General features: G+C 37.8%; 1 protein-coding gene across 4 annotated transcripts in view; it reads left to right on the top strand.

The window, feature by feature from the left end:
• frs2a (fibroblast growth factor receptor substrate 2a) overlaps positions 1-18,319 on the top strand; it is a 107,095-nt gene extending 88,776 nt beyond the window's left edge. For all 4 annotated transcript variants that reach the window (XM_073059690.1, XM_073059691.1, XM_073059693.1 and 1 more), the window contains 3 exons: positions 2,517-2,675; positions 8,905-9,068; positions 15,807-18,319. In XM_073059690.1, coding sequence (XP_072915791.1) covers positions 2,517-2,675; positions 8,905-9,068; positions 15,807-16,763 — 1,280 coding nt within the window. In that variant the 3' untranslated portion in view covers positions 16,764-18,319. The remainder of the gene's footprint in view (positions 1-2,516; positions 2,676-8,904; positions 9,069-15,806) is intronic.
• The last annotated feature ends 918 nt before the right edge of the window (positions 18,320-19,237 follow it).

The raw sequence follows: 19,237 nt of genomic DNA, 5'->3' as shown, positions 1-19,237 counted from the left end.
TAAATTTGGCTAATCAGATCATGCCCCTGGAAAACAGCAGCCAGAACATCAAACCCCTAGCTCACAACCCTCTCCCACGCAAAAACAAACAGCGACAATAACGTCAAACCCCCAACCTCCTCTCTTGCACACAAAACTTGCTTAGTCTTTTCTTCTTGGAGCGACGGAGGATGAGAGGTGACCTGATAGAGGTGTATAAGATGATGAGGAGCATTGATCAGAGGCTTTTTCTCAGGACTGAATTGGCTGCGACATAGTTTTAAGGTGCTTGGAAGTAGGTACAAGGGGGATGTCAGAGGTAAGTTTTCACACAGAGTGGTGGGTGTGTGGAATGCACTGCCAGCGATGGTGGTAGCGGTGAATATAGTAGGGTCTTTTAAGACACTCTTAGATAGTGCATGGAGCTTAGAAAAATAAGAGGGCTACGTGGTAGGGAAATTCTAGGCAGTTTGTAGAGTAGGTTACATGGTCAGCAAAACACTGTGGGCTGAAGGGCCTGTAATGGATGTAGACTTCTATGTTCTATGTTCTAAAACTAATAGATCGCCCACATGGAAAAACACCAAGAACATCAGACCCCAATTCCCTAACCCCTCCCTTGCACAAAAACTAACATATCGCCCACCCGGAAAATGGCAACAAGAAAGAAAAACACAGAAAACTGAAGGAGACCATATAAACTACAGTTCTCACCAATATTCACATAAGCCTCTGAATTTCAAAAACATCTTCCGTCAGCATCGAGGAGAGCCACAGCTCAAACTCAGTCCTTCCGTGGGGAGTGACTGCTGACCCCTCGAGCCAAACTTTTGTCGGCCAATACTGGGGGGAGGGCGCGGGCCCTGTTACTCTCTCCTCATTCAGTTGCTCCCTCCAAACGGCATCTGCTGCACCCTCGGCACAGGGACCTTTACTTCAGTAAAGATTGTTTAAAATGAGTGCTCTGAAGTTGCTGGGAAGGTGGTGGGGGGGATAGATATGGCAGAAAATATCTGTGATAAGGCAAAGTCGTAGCAAAAAACCTGATGGAGACATGTATAAGGTGACTATGCTCCTTTTACCATAACGCTTTAGTAGCAAAGATCAGTGGATAAAAGGAATGTTGAGGCTAATTATAATACTGTGAGATCAGCTAAACCATTATCCTGAAAACAAACTAAAACACTAAAAATCTTTTATTTAAGAGAAATGCAGGAGATGCTCAGTAGTTTGTATTAGGCAATATATGACATCGTGAAAGTGTTCTTCAGGTTTATAGTAATTTTCATGGTATGACAAGATATGTGGGACAAATGCTTAAGGTGATCCAGTCATTATTCTTTATCTAAACAACAATCCAAGCACATTCTTTTTAGGACAGTGGTGAAGGTTCACTTAGTGAAGCCATTACTTTGGGTATATTAAACTCCGGGCTGCTCATTAGGAGGTCATTACAAATACTATGCACAGGAGGGAGTTTTGCCAGATCTCTGGTTAATATTTCTCCTTAATCCATGTCACTAACATTATGCTAACTTGCTTTTAATTGTGCCATTGGTTGTGAGATAGTTCTGCTTCAAAAACATCACCACAATTAAATGATTCAGTACAGAGTAGATGAGCCAAAGGTATTCTTTCTGTGCTGTACTTCTCTACGACTCTATTATGTCTTTGTTTTGAAACAATTTGTAGTTTTGGACACATTCTTCAATGTTTGGTTTTCATCATTTGGTTCTCCATTTAGCAAAGCAATGCAGTATGTTTAACAGCAATCTGTAATGTCTAGCTTAATTCAAACACTCATTGATATTCTGTGGTATCAGTATAACAGTATGTAGAAAGAAAGTAACTTGTAATATTCAGTACCTAAATTAACAACAATGTTAACTCTAACCTAATGCTTACAATGGAAGAATAAACCAAAAAGCTGTGAATGGTGGACTTCCTTGAGTATCTATCTGTACTTGTAGTGGTAAGTCAAGCTCCCTCTGCTGTTCAAAGTAAAGAGACTCAATACTGAAGAGACTTGGTACTGCTGCCTGTGTATTCTGTTCGTAATCTCTTTGGGACAACTTTAGAGTTATTTGTATGTGTAAACAGCATTTCTTTTCCAACAGTCCCTCTTAATACCAGCCATTGATGTATTTCTTTCCATTCTTAGGACATTTTATTGTTTCTCCTTATTTCCAGTTGTGTATATAGTGTTAATTATTAAATACATTAATTAAGGACCCCGACGGATATTAGTTGGTCAATACTTATTGTCAAGACTTAGCAACTCATGGAATTAGGATCAGACGTTAGAAGGTTAGTCAAACTCTTGGACCATATCTCTGTATGGAATCAAAGCTCTAAGAAGTGGGAATGTTGTAATACATAAGAAAGCTTTGCATTCTGTTCAATTAATGTAAGGGTGTAAATAGAACTATAAATTATGAAAAGTATGTAACATTGTGTAAGTTAACTAATTTGTCACTGACTTTTCAGAATCTTGTTGGTTGTGCTGTAATTACTAAAGTCCTTTCCTTGTTCTTCAGGAATTTTTGCATTCAAATGTGCACGAGCTGAAGAGATTTTCAACTTGCTCCAAGATATCATGCAGTGTAACAGTATAAGTGTAGTGGAAGAGCCAGTTGTAGAAAGAAGTGAACAGCAAAATGAATTAGACATTCCAAGAACTCCACGGACACCTACCAGTGAGTATCATTCACTTTGTTAAGATAAACAAGCAATCTCCAGGTTAAAAAAGGATTCTGCTGCCCTGAGTTTGCTTTCAATAACACTTCATATAATAACAGCAAATATACCCAATGTCAGAAATTCTCTTCATGGTGATAAGGTAAAATTGAACTGATAAAATAAACTATTCAATAAGCCAAGAATGCAATCTGAAGAAGATCCTGACAGCTTAAGCTACTAAATTTCCATTCCATTTTTACTAAATTACTACAATATAGTTGTGATTTACAGTTTTGTGCCACCACACTTCAATTCACAATTAATGGTCAAATACATAGTAGCTCATATTTTGGCCCATAATGCAAATTTATCCAGCCTTATCCAATATTAAGTATAGAGGTGCTACAGTTCTGAAATGGCTGCCTTTATGATTGTCCAAGTAAGTCAGAGATGGCCTTAATTACAGTGCTTGTAGTATTTGTGGCACAATGTAGCAAAACTTTAAAAACTGGGGGGAAAAAAACACAAGCTACTTAATGAAAATCTCAAATCCCCAAAAATGTATAACATTCTGAAGTATTTCTAAACATTTAAACATTAAAGAGATGGCTGACAAGGCAGATGAACGGGTAGTTGTAAAATGGTTCACTCCTTCAGTTCTTTACATGGAGTGCCTGAGTTTCTTACATGGTGAGCTTGTCTTATGAGGAGATACAGAACTGAAATCTCTTCATCCTGAATGTTTCTTCTCCATTTTAGGTTGATCCTGAGCCAGGGATTCTGAAACTGCAGTTTAAGGAGATTTTAGGATATCATTACATCTTTTCTACCGTCCACCTGATCATCTCTTCTCTTGACAGAGCTTGTAGTGGAGACTACATGTTTAATTTGGGAGACTAGTGTTGGGCATGTGATTGATGTAGCATTCCCACTGATGCAATATGTGTGTAACTAGAATCTCAGTGTTGAAGATGTTGGCCTGGGAGACGACATTGACATTGGTTTACTTTTCCTTTGAACCAGTAATAACCTATGGAAAGATGCACACTGTCATTTCTGCTAGTACTATCCATCTTGTTAAACCTTTATACAGCTTTGATTAAAATTGAATTCCAGTACTGAAGCAAAAATGACTGTTCCTTTAGCCTCAGTTTAAAAAAAAATGTATGGGAATTAGACAAAATTCTCCAAGTTTTTTCATACATGGAAAGATGAATTGTATTTTTTTGTAATAAAATCCAGGATGTTTGGTGGTGGGGTTCCTCAGGGCAGATTTGTAGTCCAGATTGTATTCAGCTGGTTATCAATGATATTCCTGCTCATCCAGAGGTGTGGATGTTTGTTGATTGTTATGTTGTTCTGCTTGCAACATCTCCGATAATGAAGAAGCAAAACCTTAAAACATAGTAAGGCTTCAATAACATTTGTACCAGGCAATACTCATCTCCAACAAGAGAGTCTAACCACGTCTTCCTGGCAGTCTTTATTATATTGACTAATCCATCACATCCACTAAGCTGTTTCGATAAGAAAATTAAATGTACCAGCCAAATCAATACTGTCCTTGAAAGAAAAGGGTGAAGGTTAGGGTATTCTGTAGTAAGTATTTAGATATAAAGTATGGAGTAGGCCTTTACAACACTTCAAGCTGCACTGCCCAAGCAATCCCCAATTCAACTGTAGCCTAATTACAATGACCAATTAACCTACAAGTAGTATGTCCTTGGAGTGTGGGGGGAAACTGAAGCACCCGAAGAAAACCCACAAATTCCACAGGGGTACAGACTCCTTACAAATGATGTTGGAATTGAACTCTGAACTCCAGTGCCCCGAGCTGTAATAGCATCGTGCTAACCACTGCACTACCGCAGTGTCCTAATAACTCCCCTTTTGATACTCCAACACAAGAATCTTGATATCATCCAAAGCAAAACAGCCTATTTATTTTATTTGCATCATGTTCTCTGCCAAAATTTTTTTACTTGCTCTACAGTCTATACATTATCCTGACAGAATGAACCACCTGTAAGATACATCATTACACCCCACCAATGTCTCTTACTGTTCCAAAGGATTACAGATACAGAGGAATGACAAATCCAAGTCTCTGAATATTCTGAATAGATGCATCCACATTCTTGATCTGGATGCTAGTAATACTGTAGGACTGCTTCATTAATTGCAATAGTTCGAGAAGGCAGTTGGGAGAAGGGAAGTGGGAATAGTTGGCTGCAGCAGGACAAAAGAAAAGAATTTTTAAAATTAAAGAAAAGAATAGAAAAAATACTGTCTTACCCTTGTGGATGATTGAGAGATATAGGAGGAGATTTGCAGGTCAAGGGTTTTTCTTTAGTACTTGTCAATATTTATTTTAGGTGATTTTACACATGGTCCCTATATCCATTTGGAACACTATTTTCCTGGCCTTTCACCATTAAATACTTCACAAATGCATTCTGTTGTGGCTATATCATGGCACAGATTGAAAGGTCATAGAACTATACAGCACAGAAACAGCATTCTGATTGGTGCATGAATTTTTAAATGAATTAGTTTATGTAACTTTCAATGAAGGCAAAAGAACCTAAATATAAACCTGACCATAGAAGAGAAGTGAGTCTTGACGAAGGGTCTCGGCCCGAAATGTCAACAGCGCTTCTCCCTATAGATGCTGCCAAGCCTGCTGCATTCCACCAGCACTTTGTGTGTGTTGCTTGAATTTCTAGCATCTGCAGATTTCCTCGTGTTTGCCATAGAAGAGAAATGTTTGCTTTTGCAGCAATCTGATATCAAATACAAAAATTAACATTTTAAAAAATTAGCCATTCATTCTAAATCAGGATTAAAATACAAATAATCATTATAATCAAACTTCAGTTTACCACTTTTTGTTTCATTGAGTCTATTAATAATGATTGATTAAGTGAACCTAAAACAATCAAATTTCTGTTAGTGCTGGAGAGTTTCCATGGAAATTGTCCCAGTCAGTCTATTAATTTAAGCAGAAGAAATTGATAACTGTGTTACATTTTTACAGGGTACCACTTTTCTATGGTTCATCTGTTGAAATTACACTGTATATTTTGTTGTGGTGGATCACGTCAGTACAGTATAAATGTTCTATTGCACACATACATATTTATGCACACGTAAATCAAAGATAGTGTGCAACAGAGATTATAGAAAGAACAGGCAGGAGATGAGGCTTAATCACAGCCAGTGGCATGAGTTACAGGGCAATAGAGGTCTGGTATAGTTAAAACAGAAAGCAACAAATACTGGACTGAGTGTGTTGTATTTGAATGCACGCAGCATAAGGAATAAAATGGACGATCTTGAAATCAGCTACAGATTGGTAAGTATGAAGTTGTGGCCATCTCTGAAACTTGGGTAAAGAATGGCTGCTGTTGGGAGCTGAACGTCCAAGGATATACGGTGTATCGGAAAGATAGGATAGTAGGCAGAGGAGGTGGTGTGGCTCTGTGTATAAGGAATAATATTAAATCATTTAAAAGAGATGACATAGGATTAGAAGGTGTATAGTCTCTATGGGTTGATTTAAGAAATGGCAAGGATAAAAGGACCCTAACTGCAGTTGTATACAGGCCTCCAAACAACAGCCAGGATGTGGATTACAAATTACAGCAGGAGATAGAAAAGGCGTGTCAGAAAGGCAATGTCATGATAATCTTTGGGGGTTTAACATGAAAGTGGATTGGGAAAACCAGGTCAGTACTGGACCTTGAGAGAAAATTTGTAGAATGTCTTAAGGGATGGCTTTTTAGAACAGCTTGTTGAGCCCACTAGGGGATTGGGTGTTGTGCAATGATCCGGAGGTGATAAGAGAGCTTAAAATTAAGGAACCCTTGGTGAACAGTGAGCACAATATGATCGAGTTCACATTGAAATTTGAGAGGGAAAAAATAAAATCCAATGTGTCAGTATTTACCTGTAAGTGGAATAAAGGAAATTACAATGGCATGAGAGGGGAACTGGCCGAAGTTGACTGGAAAGGGACATTTACAGGAAAGACAGCAGAGCAGCAATGGCTGGAGTTTCTGCGAAAAATGAGGGAAGTGCAAGACAGATATATTGCAAATAAGAAATTTTCAAAGGGAAGAAGGATACTACTGTGGCTGACAAGTGAAGTCAGAGCCAAAGTAAAAGCAAAAGAGAAGGCATACATGGAGGCCAGAGCTAGTGGGAAAATAGAGGATTGGGAAGCTTTTAAAAACTTGCAGAAGGAAACTAAGAAGGTCATTAGGAAGGAAAAGAATTATGAAAGGGAGCTGGCGACTAATATCGAAGAAGATACTGAAAGCTTTTTAAGTATATAAAGGTAAAAGAGAGTCAAGGGTAGATAGAGGACCAATACAAAATGACACTGGAGATACTGTAATGAAAGCCACAGAGATGGCAGAGGAACTGAATGTGTATTTTGCATCAGTCTTCACAGTGGAAGACAGCTGCAGAATACCGGACATTCAGGAGTGTCAGGGAAGTGAAGTTTATGCAGTGAAAATTACAACTGAGAAGGTGCTCAGGAAGCTTAATGGTCTGAGGGAATGGTCTCCTAGATCTGATGGAATGTACCCTCAGGTTCTGAAGGAAATAGCTGGAGATATTGCGGAGGCAATAACGATGAACTTTCTAGAATTGATGGAATCTGGCATTGTACTGGATGACTGGAAAATTGCAAATGTTACTCTGCTATTTAAGAAGGGTGGGAGGCAGCAGAAAGGAAGCTATAGACCTGTTAGCCTAACATCAGTGGTTGGGAAGTTGTTGGAATCGATTGTTAGGGACGAGATTACAGAGTACCTGGAGGCACATGACAAGATAGGCCAAAGGCAGCATGGTTTCCTGAAAGGAAAATCCTGCCTGACAAATCTACTGCAATTCTTTGAGGAAATAACAAGCAGGGTAGACAAAGGAGATGCAGTAGACATGGTGTACTTGGATTTTCAGAAGGCCTTTGACAAGGTGCCGCACATGAAGCTGCTTAGCAAGATAAGAGCCCATGGATTACAGGGAAGTTACTAGCATGGGTGGAGCACTGGCTAGTTGGCAGAAAACAGATTGGGAATAAAGGGATCCTATTCTGGCTTGCTGCCGGTTACCAGTGGAGTTCCACAGGGGTCAGTGTTAGGACCGCTGCTTTTTACGATGTATGTCAGTGATTTGGATTATGGGATTAATAGATTTGTGGCTAAATTTGCTGATGATACAAAGATAGATGGAGAAGCGAGTAGTGTTGAGGAAACAGAGAGCGTGCAAAGAGACTTAGATAGTTTAGGGGAATGGGCAAAGAAGTGGCAAATGAAATACAATGTTGGAAAGTGTGTGGTCGTGCACTTTGGTGGAAGAAATAAATGGGCAGACTAATTTTTTAGATGGGGAGAGAATTCAAAATGCAGAGATGCAAAGGGACTTGGGATTCCTTGTGCAAGATACCCTAAAGGTTAGCCTCCAGGTTGAGTCAGTTGTGAAGAAAGCGAATGCAATGTTGGCATTCAATTCTAGAAATATAGAATATAACAGGGATGTGATGTTGAGGCTCTATAAGGCACTTGTCAGACCACACTTGGAGTATTGTCTGCAGTTTTGGTCTCCTTATTTTAGAAATTATATACTGACATTGCGGAGAGTTCAAAGAAGATTCACAAGAATGATTCCAGGAATAAAAGGGTTACTGTATGAGGAATGTCTGACAGCTCTTGAGCTGTATTCCCTGGAGCTCAGGAGAATGGGGGGGGGGGGGGGGGGATCTCATAGAAACATTACAAATGCTAAAAGGCCTGAACAGATGAGATATGGCAAAGTTACTTCCCATGGTAAGGGATTCTAGGACAAGAGGGGTCAATTTCAGGCTTGAAGGACGTCCATTTAGAACTGAGATGTGGAGAAATTACTGTAGTCAGAGGGTGGTAAATCTGTGGAATTTGTTGCCACGAGCGGCTGTGGAGGCCATTATTGGGTGCATTTAAGGCAGAGATAGATAGGTTCTTGATTAACCAGGGCATCAAAGGGTATGGGTGAAGGCAAGGGAGTGGGGATGACAGGAAAAATTGGATCAGCCCATGATTGAATGGCGGAGCAGACTCGATGGGCTGAATGGCCTACTTCTGCTCCTGTACCTTATCTTACATTTAATAATCCATTTTAAATTGTAATAGAGTTTTTTGGTAGTAAAGATGTAATTTTGTCAGGTTAACAAATGACTCTACAATATTCTGTTCCTTCTAGCTCCAGGTTTTGTTCAACCAAGTTTACCAAATGGATATCCCAGGTATCCATCTTTTGGAGAAGGCTCTTCTCATCCTTCAACACGGCATCCCTCTGTAGGCAGTGCACGTTTGCCCTCTGTGGACGAAGAATCAACACACCCTCTAATAGTATCGGAGGAACAAGTAAGGAAAAAATTTACATTCTGTCCCAAAATAATTTTGTAGTTAAGTTACAAAAGAAAACTTAATTTTTTTGGTATAGGAACCAGGAAGTACTTTTTAAATTTTGTAATCAGCATAAAGTACAAAGTAAATTTTCTTATCAAAGTACATATATGTCACCATTATACAACCTGGAGATTAATTTTCCTGTGGGCATACTCAGCAATTCTATAGAATAGTAATTATAACAGGATCAATGAAACTTCAACTAGAGTGCAGAAGACAACAAACTGTGCAAATGCAAATAAATAGCAATGAACAATGAAAACCTGAGATACAAGATAGAGTCCTTTTTTTAAAATTAGTTTTTTAATACATTTTCTACATCGCTACAGATAAAAAAAACAGATCGAAATGAAGAACATTAATACAGTGCAAAAATAAACATACAATAATAATATAATACAAAAGAAGATAATTGAGAAAGCACCCAAATTGAAGATATGCAAAATTAGTATCCTCCCTTAGCCCCGCAACAAAAAAGAACTCCAGACCAACCACAACACAATCTAGAGAGTATACATCAGGACATTCAAACCCCCAAAACTGTAAATACACTTAGCAACAGAAGATATTAATGCCTACTACCAACAAAAAAGGACCTGAAAGCAAGGGACCGAAAAAAAAAAACCTTAGTTAAAAGGAAGGTTATGAAAATACTCAATAAAAGGTCCCCAGACCTTATGGAACTTTGTATCCAAATTAAGAACTGAATAATGAATTTTTTCAAGGTCTAAGCAGGACATAATATCATTAAGCCATTGAGCATGCGTGGGCGGGGCAACATCCCTCCATCTAAGGAGGATTAAACGTCTAGCCAGGAGAGAAGCAAAAGATAATATTCGACACTTACCGGGTAGTTGAACTCAGACGTAAATCTGTCTCACCCAAAAAACCGAACAAAGCAATTAAAGGGTTAGGTTCTAGGTGGTGATTCAGAATACAAGATAACGTTATGAAGACGTCTTTCCAAAATTTCTCCAAGCTAGGACAAAACCAGTACATATGAATGAGAGAGGCCTCGCCCCTTTTGCATTTATCACAGCGAGGACTAATGTTAGGGTAAAATTGGGATAGTTTAGATTTAGACATATGGGCTCTATGAACAATCTTAAACTGTAAAAGGCAATGACGAGCACAAAGAGAGGTTGAATTAACCAATTTGAGAATCGAATCCCAAGTCTCATCAGATAAGGAGATATTTAAATCATGCTCCCAAGCCATTCTAATTTTATCCACAGGAGCACGCCGTAAGGATGCTAATTTATCACAAATACATGATATTAAACCTTTACCTAGTGGATTAATAGAAAGAAAGAAATCCATAACATTTTTCTCAGGCATTTCAGGGAAGTTAGGAATTAAAGGATTAATAAAGTGTCTAATTTGGAGATATCTAAAAAAAATGAGCATTGGGCAGATTGAACTTAGCAGAGAGCTGTTGAAAAGATGTGAAGCGATTATCAATAAAAAGATCTTCAAAATGTCTAATGCCCTTCCTATACCAATCATGGAATGCTGAATCATACGTAGTAGGTAAAAAAAGGTGATTATGTAAGATAGGGCTAGAAAAGGAAAAACCATGGAAACCATAAAACTTCCTAAACTGAGCCCATATACGCAAAGTGTGTCTAACAAGAGGATTAACAATTAATCTGGACAAACTACTAGGGAGTACAGAGCCAAGAAGTGCAGAGATAGATAAATCTTTAGTGGAACTCAACTCCATTGCCACCCAATTAGGGCACTCGGGTTGGCCATGGAAAAAAGACCAAAAGGTAGCACAACGTTTATTGGCTGCCCAATAATATAAACGAAAGTTAGGTAAAGCCATGCCACCCTCTTTTTTAGATTTTTGGAGATAAACTTTATTAATTCTGGAGCGCTTATTCTTCCACAGATATGACAAAATAATAGAGTCTAAGGAATCAAAAAAAGATTTAGGAATAAAAATTGGGATTGATTGAAATAAATATAAAAGTTTAGGGAGAACATACATTTTAACAACATTGATACGACCTACCAAAGACATAGATAGAGGTGACCATTGTAACAGACTCTGTTTTATAGTATATGAAAGATTGGCAAAATTTTCACGAAAGAGATCTTTAAATTTCCTTGTGACTGTAATCCCAAGATAAGTAAATCGATTATGAACTACTTTAAAAGGGAGATCACGAAATGTTAATTCTTGTGCTGCTTCATTGATTTGGAAAAGTTCGCTCTTATTAAATTAAGTTTATAGCCAGAGAACTGGCTAAACTGATCAAGAAGAGAAAACATTGGAGGTAAGGATGTAGACGGATTTGAAAGAAAAAGTAATAAGTCATCAGCATAAAGAGAAACTCTATGCTCAACACCCCCTCTCCAAATCCCGGTCAATTCAGGACAATTTCGAAATGCTATCGCCAAAGGTTCTATAGCCAAATCAAAGAGAAAGGGACTTAAAGGACATCCCTGGCGGGTGCCATGTTTGAGGTTAAATAACTGGGATTTCTGAAAATTAGTCAAAACAGAGGCAGTAAGACACAAATACAGCAATTTGATCCAAGAGATAAAACTTTGACCGAAGTCAAATTTTTCTAAAACTGCAAAAAGGTAGTTCCACTCTATACGATCAAATGCTTTCTCCGCATCAAGGGAAATAACACATTCAGGAATCCCAGTTGGAGGTGAATATAAAATGTTAAATAAACGCCGAATGTTAAAACAAGGAAGACGATTTTTAATAAAACCAGTTTGATCATCAGAAATAATAGAGGGGATAACAGTTTCTAATCTATAAGCCAAAACTTTGGCCAAGATTTTAACATCAACATTGAGCAAAGAAATCGGCCTATACGAGGAACACTCTGTTGGGTCTTTACCCTTTTTTAATAAAAGAATAATAGATGCCTCATTAAAAGAGGGTGGCAATTTACCGTAATTAAACGAGTCAGATAATACTGAGAATAACTGAGGGGAAAGAAGTGAAGAGAATGATTTATAAAATTCTACGGGGAACCCATCAGGTCCAGGAGATTTCCCTGAAGACAATGCAAAAATTGCAAAAGATATTTCTTCTGATGAAATAGGCGCATTAAGTTTGGCTTTAAAATCAGATGAAAGCGAAGGAATATTCAGATTATTTAAAAAGTGATCAACAGAGATATTGTCATTCAAAGATTCAGAGGAATAAAGTCGAGAATAGAAATTTTTAAATGCATCATTGATTTCTAAGTGATCCGATGTAAAGTCTCCATTCTCCTTCCGGATCTTTGTAATATGTTGTTTGGCTTTGGAACGTCTCAGCTGATTGGCTAGAAATTTACCAGATTTGTCACCATGAATATAGAAGCGACTCTTACTTTCAAGAAGTTGGCGTTCGACAGGTTGAGTAGACAGAAGATTAAATTTAGTTTGAAGTTCTACACGCTTCTTGTATAATTCAGGATTCTTAGTTTGAGCATACAGTTGATCCAATTCTTTAATCTGATTAATGAGGTCTAATCGATCTGCACAGGACTTTCTATTAAGATTTGCTGTATAGGAGATTACTTGACCCCTCAAATATGCTTTCATGGCATCCCAGACAATCTGGGATGACATTTCAGATGATGTATTGGTGTTAAAATAAAAGGTTATCTGATCCTTAATAAATTTTAGAAAATCATCATCCGATAATAAAATCGAGTCAAAACGCCAGTGTTTATTCCTCTGAGGGAGACCAGGAAAATTTAAAGACAAAGTAATTGGGGCATGGTCAGAAATCAGTATACTCTGATAGTCACAAGAATAGACAAATGGAATAAGTTGATTATCGAGTAATAAGTAGTCAATTCTAGTAAAGGTACGGTGAACATGTGAAAAAAAAGAGTAGTCTCTCTCAGTGGGATGAAGGAAATGCCATATATCAGAGATACCATAATTAGAGAGAAAAGAGTGAATAGCTAAGGCAGATTTAGTAAGTAGTCTAGTAATAGAGGATGATCGATCCAAATTAGGATCTAACCAACAATTGAAATCGCCACCCAGTATAAGAGAGTATGAGTTTAAATCTGGTAGCGAGGAGAAAAAACGTTCAAAAAAATTAACATCATCAAAATTGGGAGCATACAAGTTTGCTAGTACAACTTTAGTATTGTATAATTTACCAGAAACAATAATAAAATGGCCATTTGTATCAGATATCTTATTATGGAGTTCAAAAGGAATATTTGAATTAATAAGGATGGAGACCCCCCCTTAGCTTTGGCAGCAAAGGATGAATGAAAATGCTGACCCGCCCACTTTGACAGAAGCCGAGAATTATCAAAACTACGAATATGAGTTTCTTGAAGGAAAGCAATGTCAGCTTTGAGTTGTTTAATATGCGAGAAGACCTTCCTCCTTTTAACAGGATGATTCAATCCCTTTACAATCCAGCTCACAAATTTAAGTGAATTAACCATTATCAATTGTTAATGCATAGAAGGTAGCAGGCATATAAAAAATCAAACAGTACAATAACAGTCTAGGAGCAAAAATGTTAACATAGATCTGTAGAATCAAAACAGAGACATGTCCTGAATAACAAAGGAAAACAAAAGAAACAATGAGTAGTGTTGGAACTGGAGAATCCACCCCCCTCGCAACCCAAAATTAGACGGCTACCTAAAAAAACAGCTAGCTCTACCAAAAAAATTAACCCAAGTATGACTTCCAGTTCTGTGTCGTTAACAAAAGTTCCGTATAAATAATATAGCAAATAATAACTAATTTATGCACTAGAAAACAGAATTATAAATAGGAACAACTTCAACAGAAGTGTAAAACTTAATACAAAGAAAATCAGAAGAAAACTAAAACTAACCTACCCGCGAAAAATTATAAAAGATTAAAAGAAAAAAAAAGGAGGGAGAAAAGGGGGAAATTATAAAATTCAAAGAGAGTCCTTATCAACCATTTACAGAAAAAAAAGCAAAACTTAAACTATGAATCAACCAACAGGGAGGCCTTCAATAAAAACTCCAAACCTCCAAAACAAGTTAAAGACAATTGTAGTTCTCTATAGATAAGGTTATACAAAAATAAAATAGATTACACAGGTAAAATCTAAAAGTTCACAGGGAAACATTAAACTTAAATAAATTATCTATTTAGAAAAAACGCACCAAGTCCAGGGAGAGATTGACTACAGCCCTTAGAGTTTCAATAGATAATGACTGAATTATTCAAGTAAAGTCTGAGTTCGGAAAAGATAGTTTTATTTCGAGAAGTACTTATCAACCATTTTAGAAGGTCAGGCCGGTTCCGACGAAGACGAGGTGGCTGGGAGACTTCCAACAAACGCCTCAGCCTCCTTCACTGATTTAAACCACTTATAATCTCCAGTAGTAAGCGTAATTCGAAGATCGGCTGGGTTTCGAAGAGAGGGTCTGAATCCGCGATCAAAAAGCACTTTCATTACACCCTTTAAACTCAGCACGCATCTTCAGAACCTGGGGGGCAAAATCCTCCACAAAACGAATGACCGTATTTTGAAAGGCAAAAGTACCTCTGTGGCGTGCCTCCATCATCAAACGGTTTTTCACCTGGTATTGATGAAAGCATAAAATAATCGGCCGTGGGCGGGAACCCAGAATTGCTCGAGGAACATAGATCCTGTGTGCCCTTTCAAGCTCAGGTGGAGTCGGAAAAAATTCTTTCCCGAAAATCTCACAGAGAAACTTGGAAAAAAATTCAATGGGAGAGCCTTTTTCGGTGGCCTCTGGCAAACCAAGAATTCGTAGATTGCAACGTCTGTTCCGATTTTCAAGATCCACCATTTTGGAAAAAAGTTTACTATTCTTCTCCTCTAGGTTGGAGCAGAGAGTTTCAAGATATTGAACACGGCGTTTTAAATCTTCAGAAGTTACGTCAATATGAGATAAATGTTCAGCATGATCATCCACTCTAGCATTAATCTGATCCAGTTTGACATTCAGCTGGTTGAAAGAAGTTCTAAATTCAGTTCTAAAATCCATTAAAGTATCTTGTTGATGTTGTTCCAGAACAGCGAGAATGTCAGCCGGCAAAGCCGTAGAAGTTTCCTTTTTCCCGGTTTTAGTACTTTTGGTAGCCATTATAAGATAGATGTGTTCGCAGGCAGGTAGAAGAGAATAAAATACCTAACTAAGGTTTAAGAAGGGAGACACATAGTGCAAAGGTAAGAAGAATAACGGAGCAAGAGTTCGGAGCAACTAAACAATTGCCATCTTACCGGAAGTCCCACAAGATAGAGTCCTTAAAGTGAGATAATTGGTTGTGGGAGTATCTCAATGAATGGCCAAGAGAGTGTGGTTATTCCCAATGTTTAAAGCCTGATGGTTGTGGGGTAGTAACAGTTCTTGAACCTGGTGGTGCACATCCTGAAGATCTTATTACCTTCTACTAGATCGCAGCAGCAAGAAAAGAGCATGGCCTGGGTGGTGGTGTGCATATAAAAATAATACTGATTCTTAGTCTTGTATCTGAAGGGGAAAATGACAGGTTAAACTCTTTATACCAATTAAAAGCAGAAACTTTTAGCTTAGAATTTGTGAAAGCAATCTAGGTAATCTCTTGTACTTTGTGTTGAGAATATATATGATTAAAAGCACCTTGAAGAAAACCATTATTGCTTTGCAGTTGCAGTAGTTTTATTATCTTGGATAACAAGCAGTATCTGTTCATTGATGATGTCTTAATGCTTTTTCACAGGTTCACACATATGTTAATACCTCTGGTGTACATGAAGAACTGAAAAACAGATCCACTGTGCAAACATCATTGGAACTCCAACCCTTAAATAGTGAAGCTAGCTTAAATATAGAAGATCATTGCAATTCAGTGGAAGAGAGAAACCCTCAAGTTGTATTTGATCCCCAAGGGGTAAAATTTGTTTTGGGACCAACTCCTGTGCAAATGCAGTTGATGGAAAAGGAAAGACAAGATGTTTCTGGAAGTGAGCAGACAAATGCTGGCAGTGGCAATAACTGTAATGATTGGGACACTGGTTACGACAGCGATGAGCGGAAGGAAGCGTCCTCTACTAACAAGTTTGTGTATGAAAATATTAATGGCCTTTCAATTCCCACTGCCTCTGGTGGCAGACGGAGTAGACTAATGTCAAATACTAGTTCAGATGTACAGAATATCAACAACTCCGCTCAGAGGAGGACTGCACTCTTGAATTATGAAAACTTGCCTTCTTTGCCTCCAGTGTGGGAAGTACGCAAACTAAGTAGGGATGAAGAAGATAGTTTGGGACCAAAGACGCCATCGCAGAATGGTTATCACACTAATCTTGATCAAATGCACAACTATGTTAATACAGAGAATGTAACTGTTCAGCCTAATGTACACAAGGTTGATTTTTTACGACAACTGGATTGCTCCCCAAGTGTTTTTAATTTTGATATAAGGCGACCAAGTCTCGAACATCGGCAGCTGAACTACATCCAGGTTGACTTGGAAGGTGGTAGTGATTCGGATAACCCACAGACTCCAAAAACACCCACGACTCCACTTCCACAAACTCCAACGAGGCGAACAGAATTATATACCATGATAGACATAGAAAAGACTGCTGCTATGTCAAATTTACAGAAAGCACTGCCAAGAGATGATGGAACTGCAAGAAAAACAAGACATAATAGTACTGACCTACCAATGTGAGCCTGGAAAGTACTATTTTGTTTAGTTGCACCTTTGTTATATAAAGACATGTGGACTGAGATTTTTCCTCTGAAAATTAACAATAGACAATGAAATAAGGAAAAAATAATAGGAATTGTGTTTTGAGCCTAACATGTTTATATCAGTTAAAGGGAATTCATGTAGAGCAGGAACTCCATAAAAGCACCCCCTTTGTTTTATCATTCTGTAGTTGAACATAGTTTTTACTTTCTCCTTACTTCCATCATTACTTTCTCCTTGCTAATTCCATTCAACTGAATTCTCCTTAGGACGTTGTCAAAATGCAAACATCTAAAAATTTTGATACTGCCTTTCCTTGTGTTTCTTACAGTACTTTGTGTATTCTTTGCAGGCAAATGACAAACCTAACTAAACTTAACTTGCACAGTTTCCATAGTGATCAGTGTGTTTCTCATTAGCATTAACTGATGCTGGTATGCAACATGTATCTGTACTGAGATTTTGCCAACCAAAATCCAAGTATAAGCGTGCACTTTCACCAGGTAATAGTGTAACATTGCTGAAGATATCATGCAGTTTATCCTTAAATCTCAAAGGAATTTATTGTAGGACATTAAGACTTGACATTTGTGCCTTGGAGTGACTTCGTTTAAATCCTTTGCTGTTGAAGCTGCTGCCTCTATGTGCAGTTTCTTTCACATCTTATTTCTGAATGAATAGATTGCAATCACGTTCTGAAAATGAAACTGCAATTTTCTCTAACTGTTAACTAGTATACTTCCGACATGATTAGAAGATTGTCATGTTAAACTTAAAGTAGGTATCACAGTGCCATTTTAATAATTGCAAAGTAAAACGATAGATACCGCAATTATCAATTAGCAAACTATTAAATACACTAAATGATAAAAACATCTAATGTTTCTTGGTTATTTTTGTATTGTACAATACTGTAAAATGTTCTAACATGCATTATAAAATGATAATCTCTTTCTACATATAGTTATTGTATAAAAGTAGTAAAATAGTTCTAAAATTATTTTTACATAGGACACAAAATAGTATAAACTCAGATTGGGCACATCCATGCTTAATTTTGTTGTAAATTGTTTTGAGTTGCAGACATTCCATGTTTATTTTTCCTGCATTGATCCTTGTCGTAACCCGGTATATTTTATATTCCAGATAAATAATAGTTACAGAAATTGCCATGGTATTTTTTTTAGCATTTCAGGTACTGATGTAGTTTGTCAAAATTGCTGGATTTATGGAATGCCCGTATGTTTGTCTGAGGTTGTCAAATGTCAAAAGTGCCAATATAATACATTTTTGTAGCACGAGAATGATTTTTACAAACTTTATAATTGATGCTACAGTTACCTGGTTTACAAAAGTCTTTTAGTTTTTAAGTAAAACCAAAATTTTAAACAAATCATTGTTCACGTATTTGGCAGCTGATCGGAGATTCAAAGTGTTAATGGCTGTTGAAGTTCCCTGTGAAATAAGCTGCATCATGAGAAATGAACAATGTATTTAGCATTGTACGATTAATAAACTTTTTTGCTGAATAACAATCTCTGAGAATAAGTATTTATTTCAATGCGCCGGTTTGGGCGTGGGAGAAACTAAATTTTGGGGAAATATTGGGCAATTTCAGTTGAAGTTAGAGACTGAATTGGATGCATGGTGGCTCTGACAGGGTTTGCAGACCATACTAAATCATGAATGATTGTGATGGTTCACGTCCAGAAGAGTTCAATGACTTTTATGCTTACTTTGAAAAGGAGGATAAAACTACACCTATGTGGATCCCTACCTCATCTGGTGATCTTGTAATTTGTCTAGGAGGCCAATGTCTGAACATCTATTATGAGGGTGAACCCACGCAAGGCATCAGGATCTGTTGGTGTACATAGCAGGGCACAGTAACTGGGCTAACTAACTGACAAGACTGTTGGTCTTATTCAATCTCACTGTTGCAGCCGCAGGTTCCCACCTGCTTCAAAAGGGCGATAATCATACCAGTGCCCAAGAATAGTAATACTGTAATGAAGTGCTTTGAGAAGTTGGTTATGACCAGAATCAACTCCTGCCTAAGCAAGGACCTGGACTTACCAAAATCCATATACACTACATCCACTGCTCTACCTTCATCAATTGAAAATCAATGTGTTTTGTTACATCTTCAAAGAATTCATTCAGGCTCGTAAGGCACAACCTGCCCTTGACAAAGCCATGCTGACTATCCCTAATCAGATTATGTCTCTCCAAATGCTCATAAACCCTGCCTCTCAGGATATTCTCCAACAACTTGCCCATCACTGAATTCAGACGCACTAGTCTATAATTTCCTGGGGTATCTCTACTCCCTTTCTTGAACAAGGGAACATTTGCAACCCTCCAATCTTCCAGTACTTCTCCCGTCCCTATTGATGAAGCAAAGATCATCGCAAGAGGCTCAGCAATCTCTTCCCTCACTTCCCACATTAGCC

This window comes from Hemitrygon akajei, chromosome 10, assembly GCF_048418815.1.
Source record: "Hemitrygon akajei chromosome 10, sHemAka1.3, whole genome shotgun sequence".
NCBI lineage: Eukaryota > Metazoa > Chordata > Chondrichthyes > Myliobatiformes > Dasyatidae > Hemitrygon > Hemitrygon akajei.
Note: the sequence above shows the minus strand (reverse complement) of the source record. Positions and strands in the feature narration are given on the sequence as shown.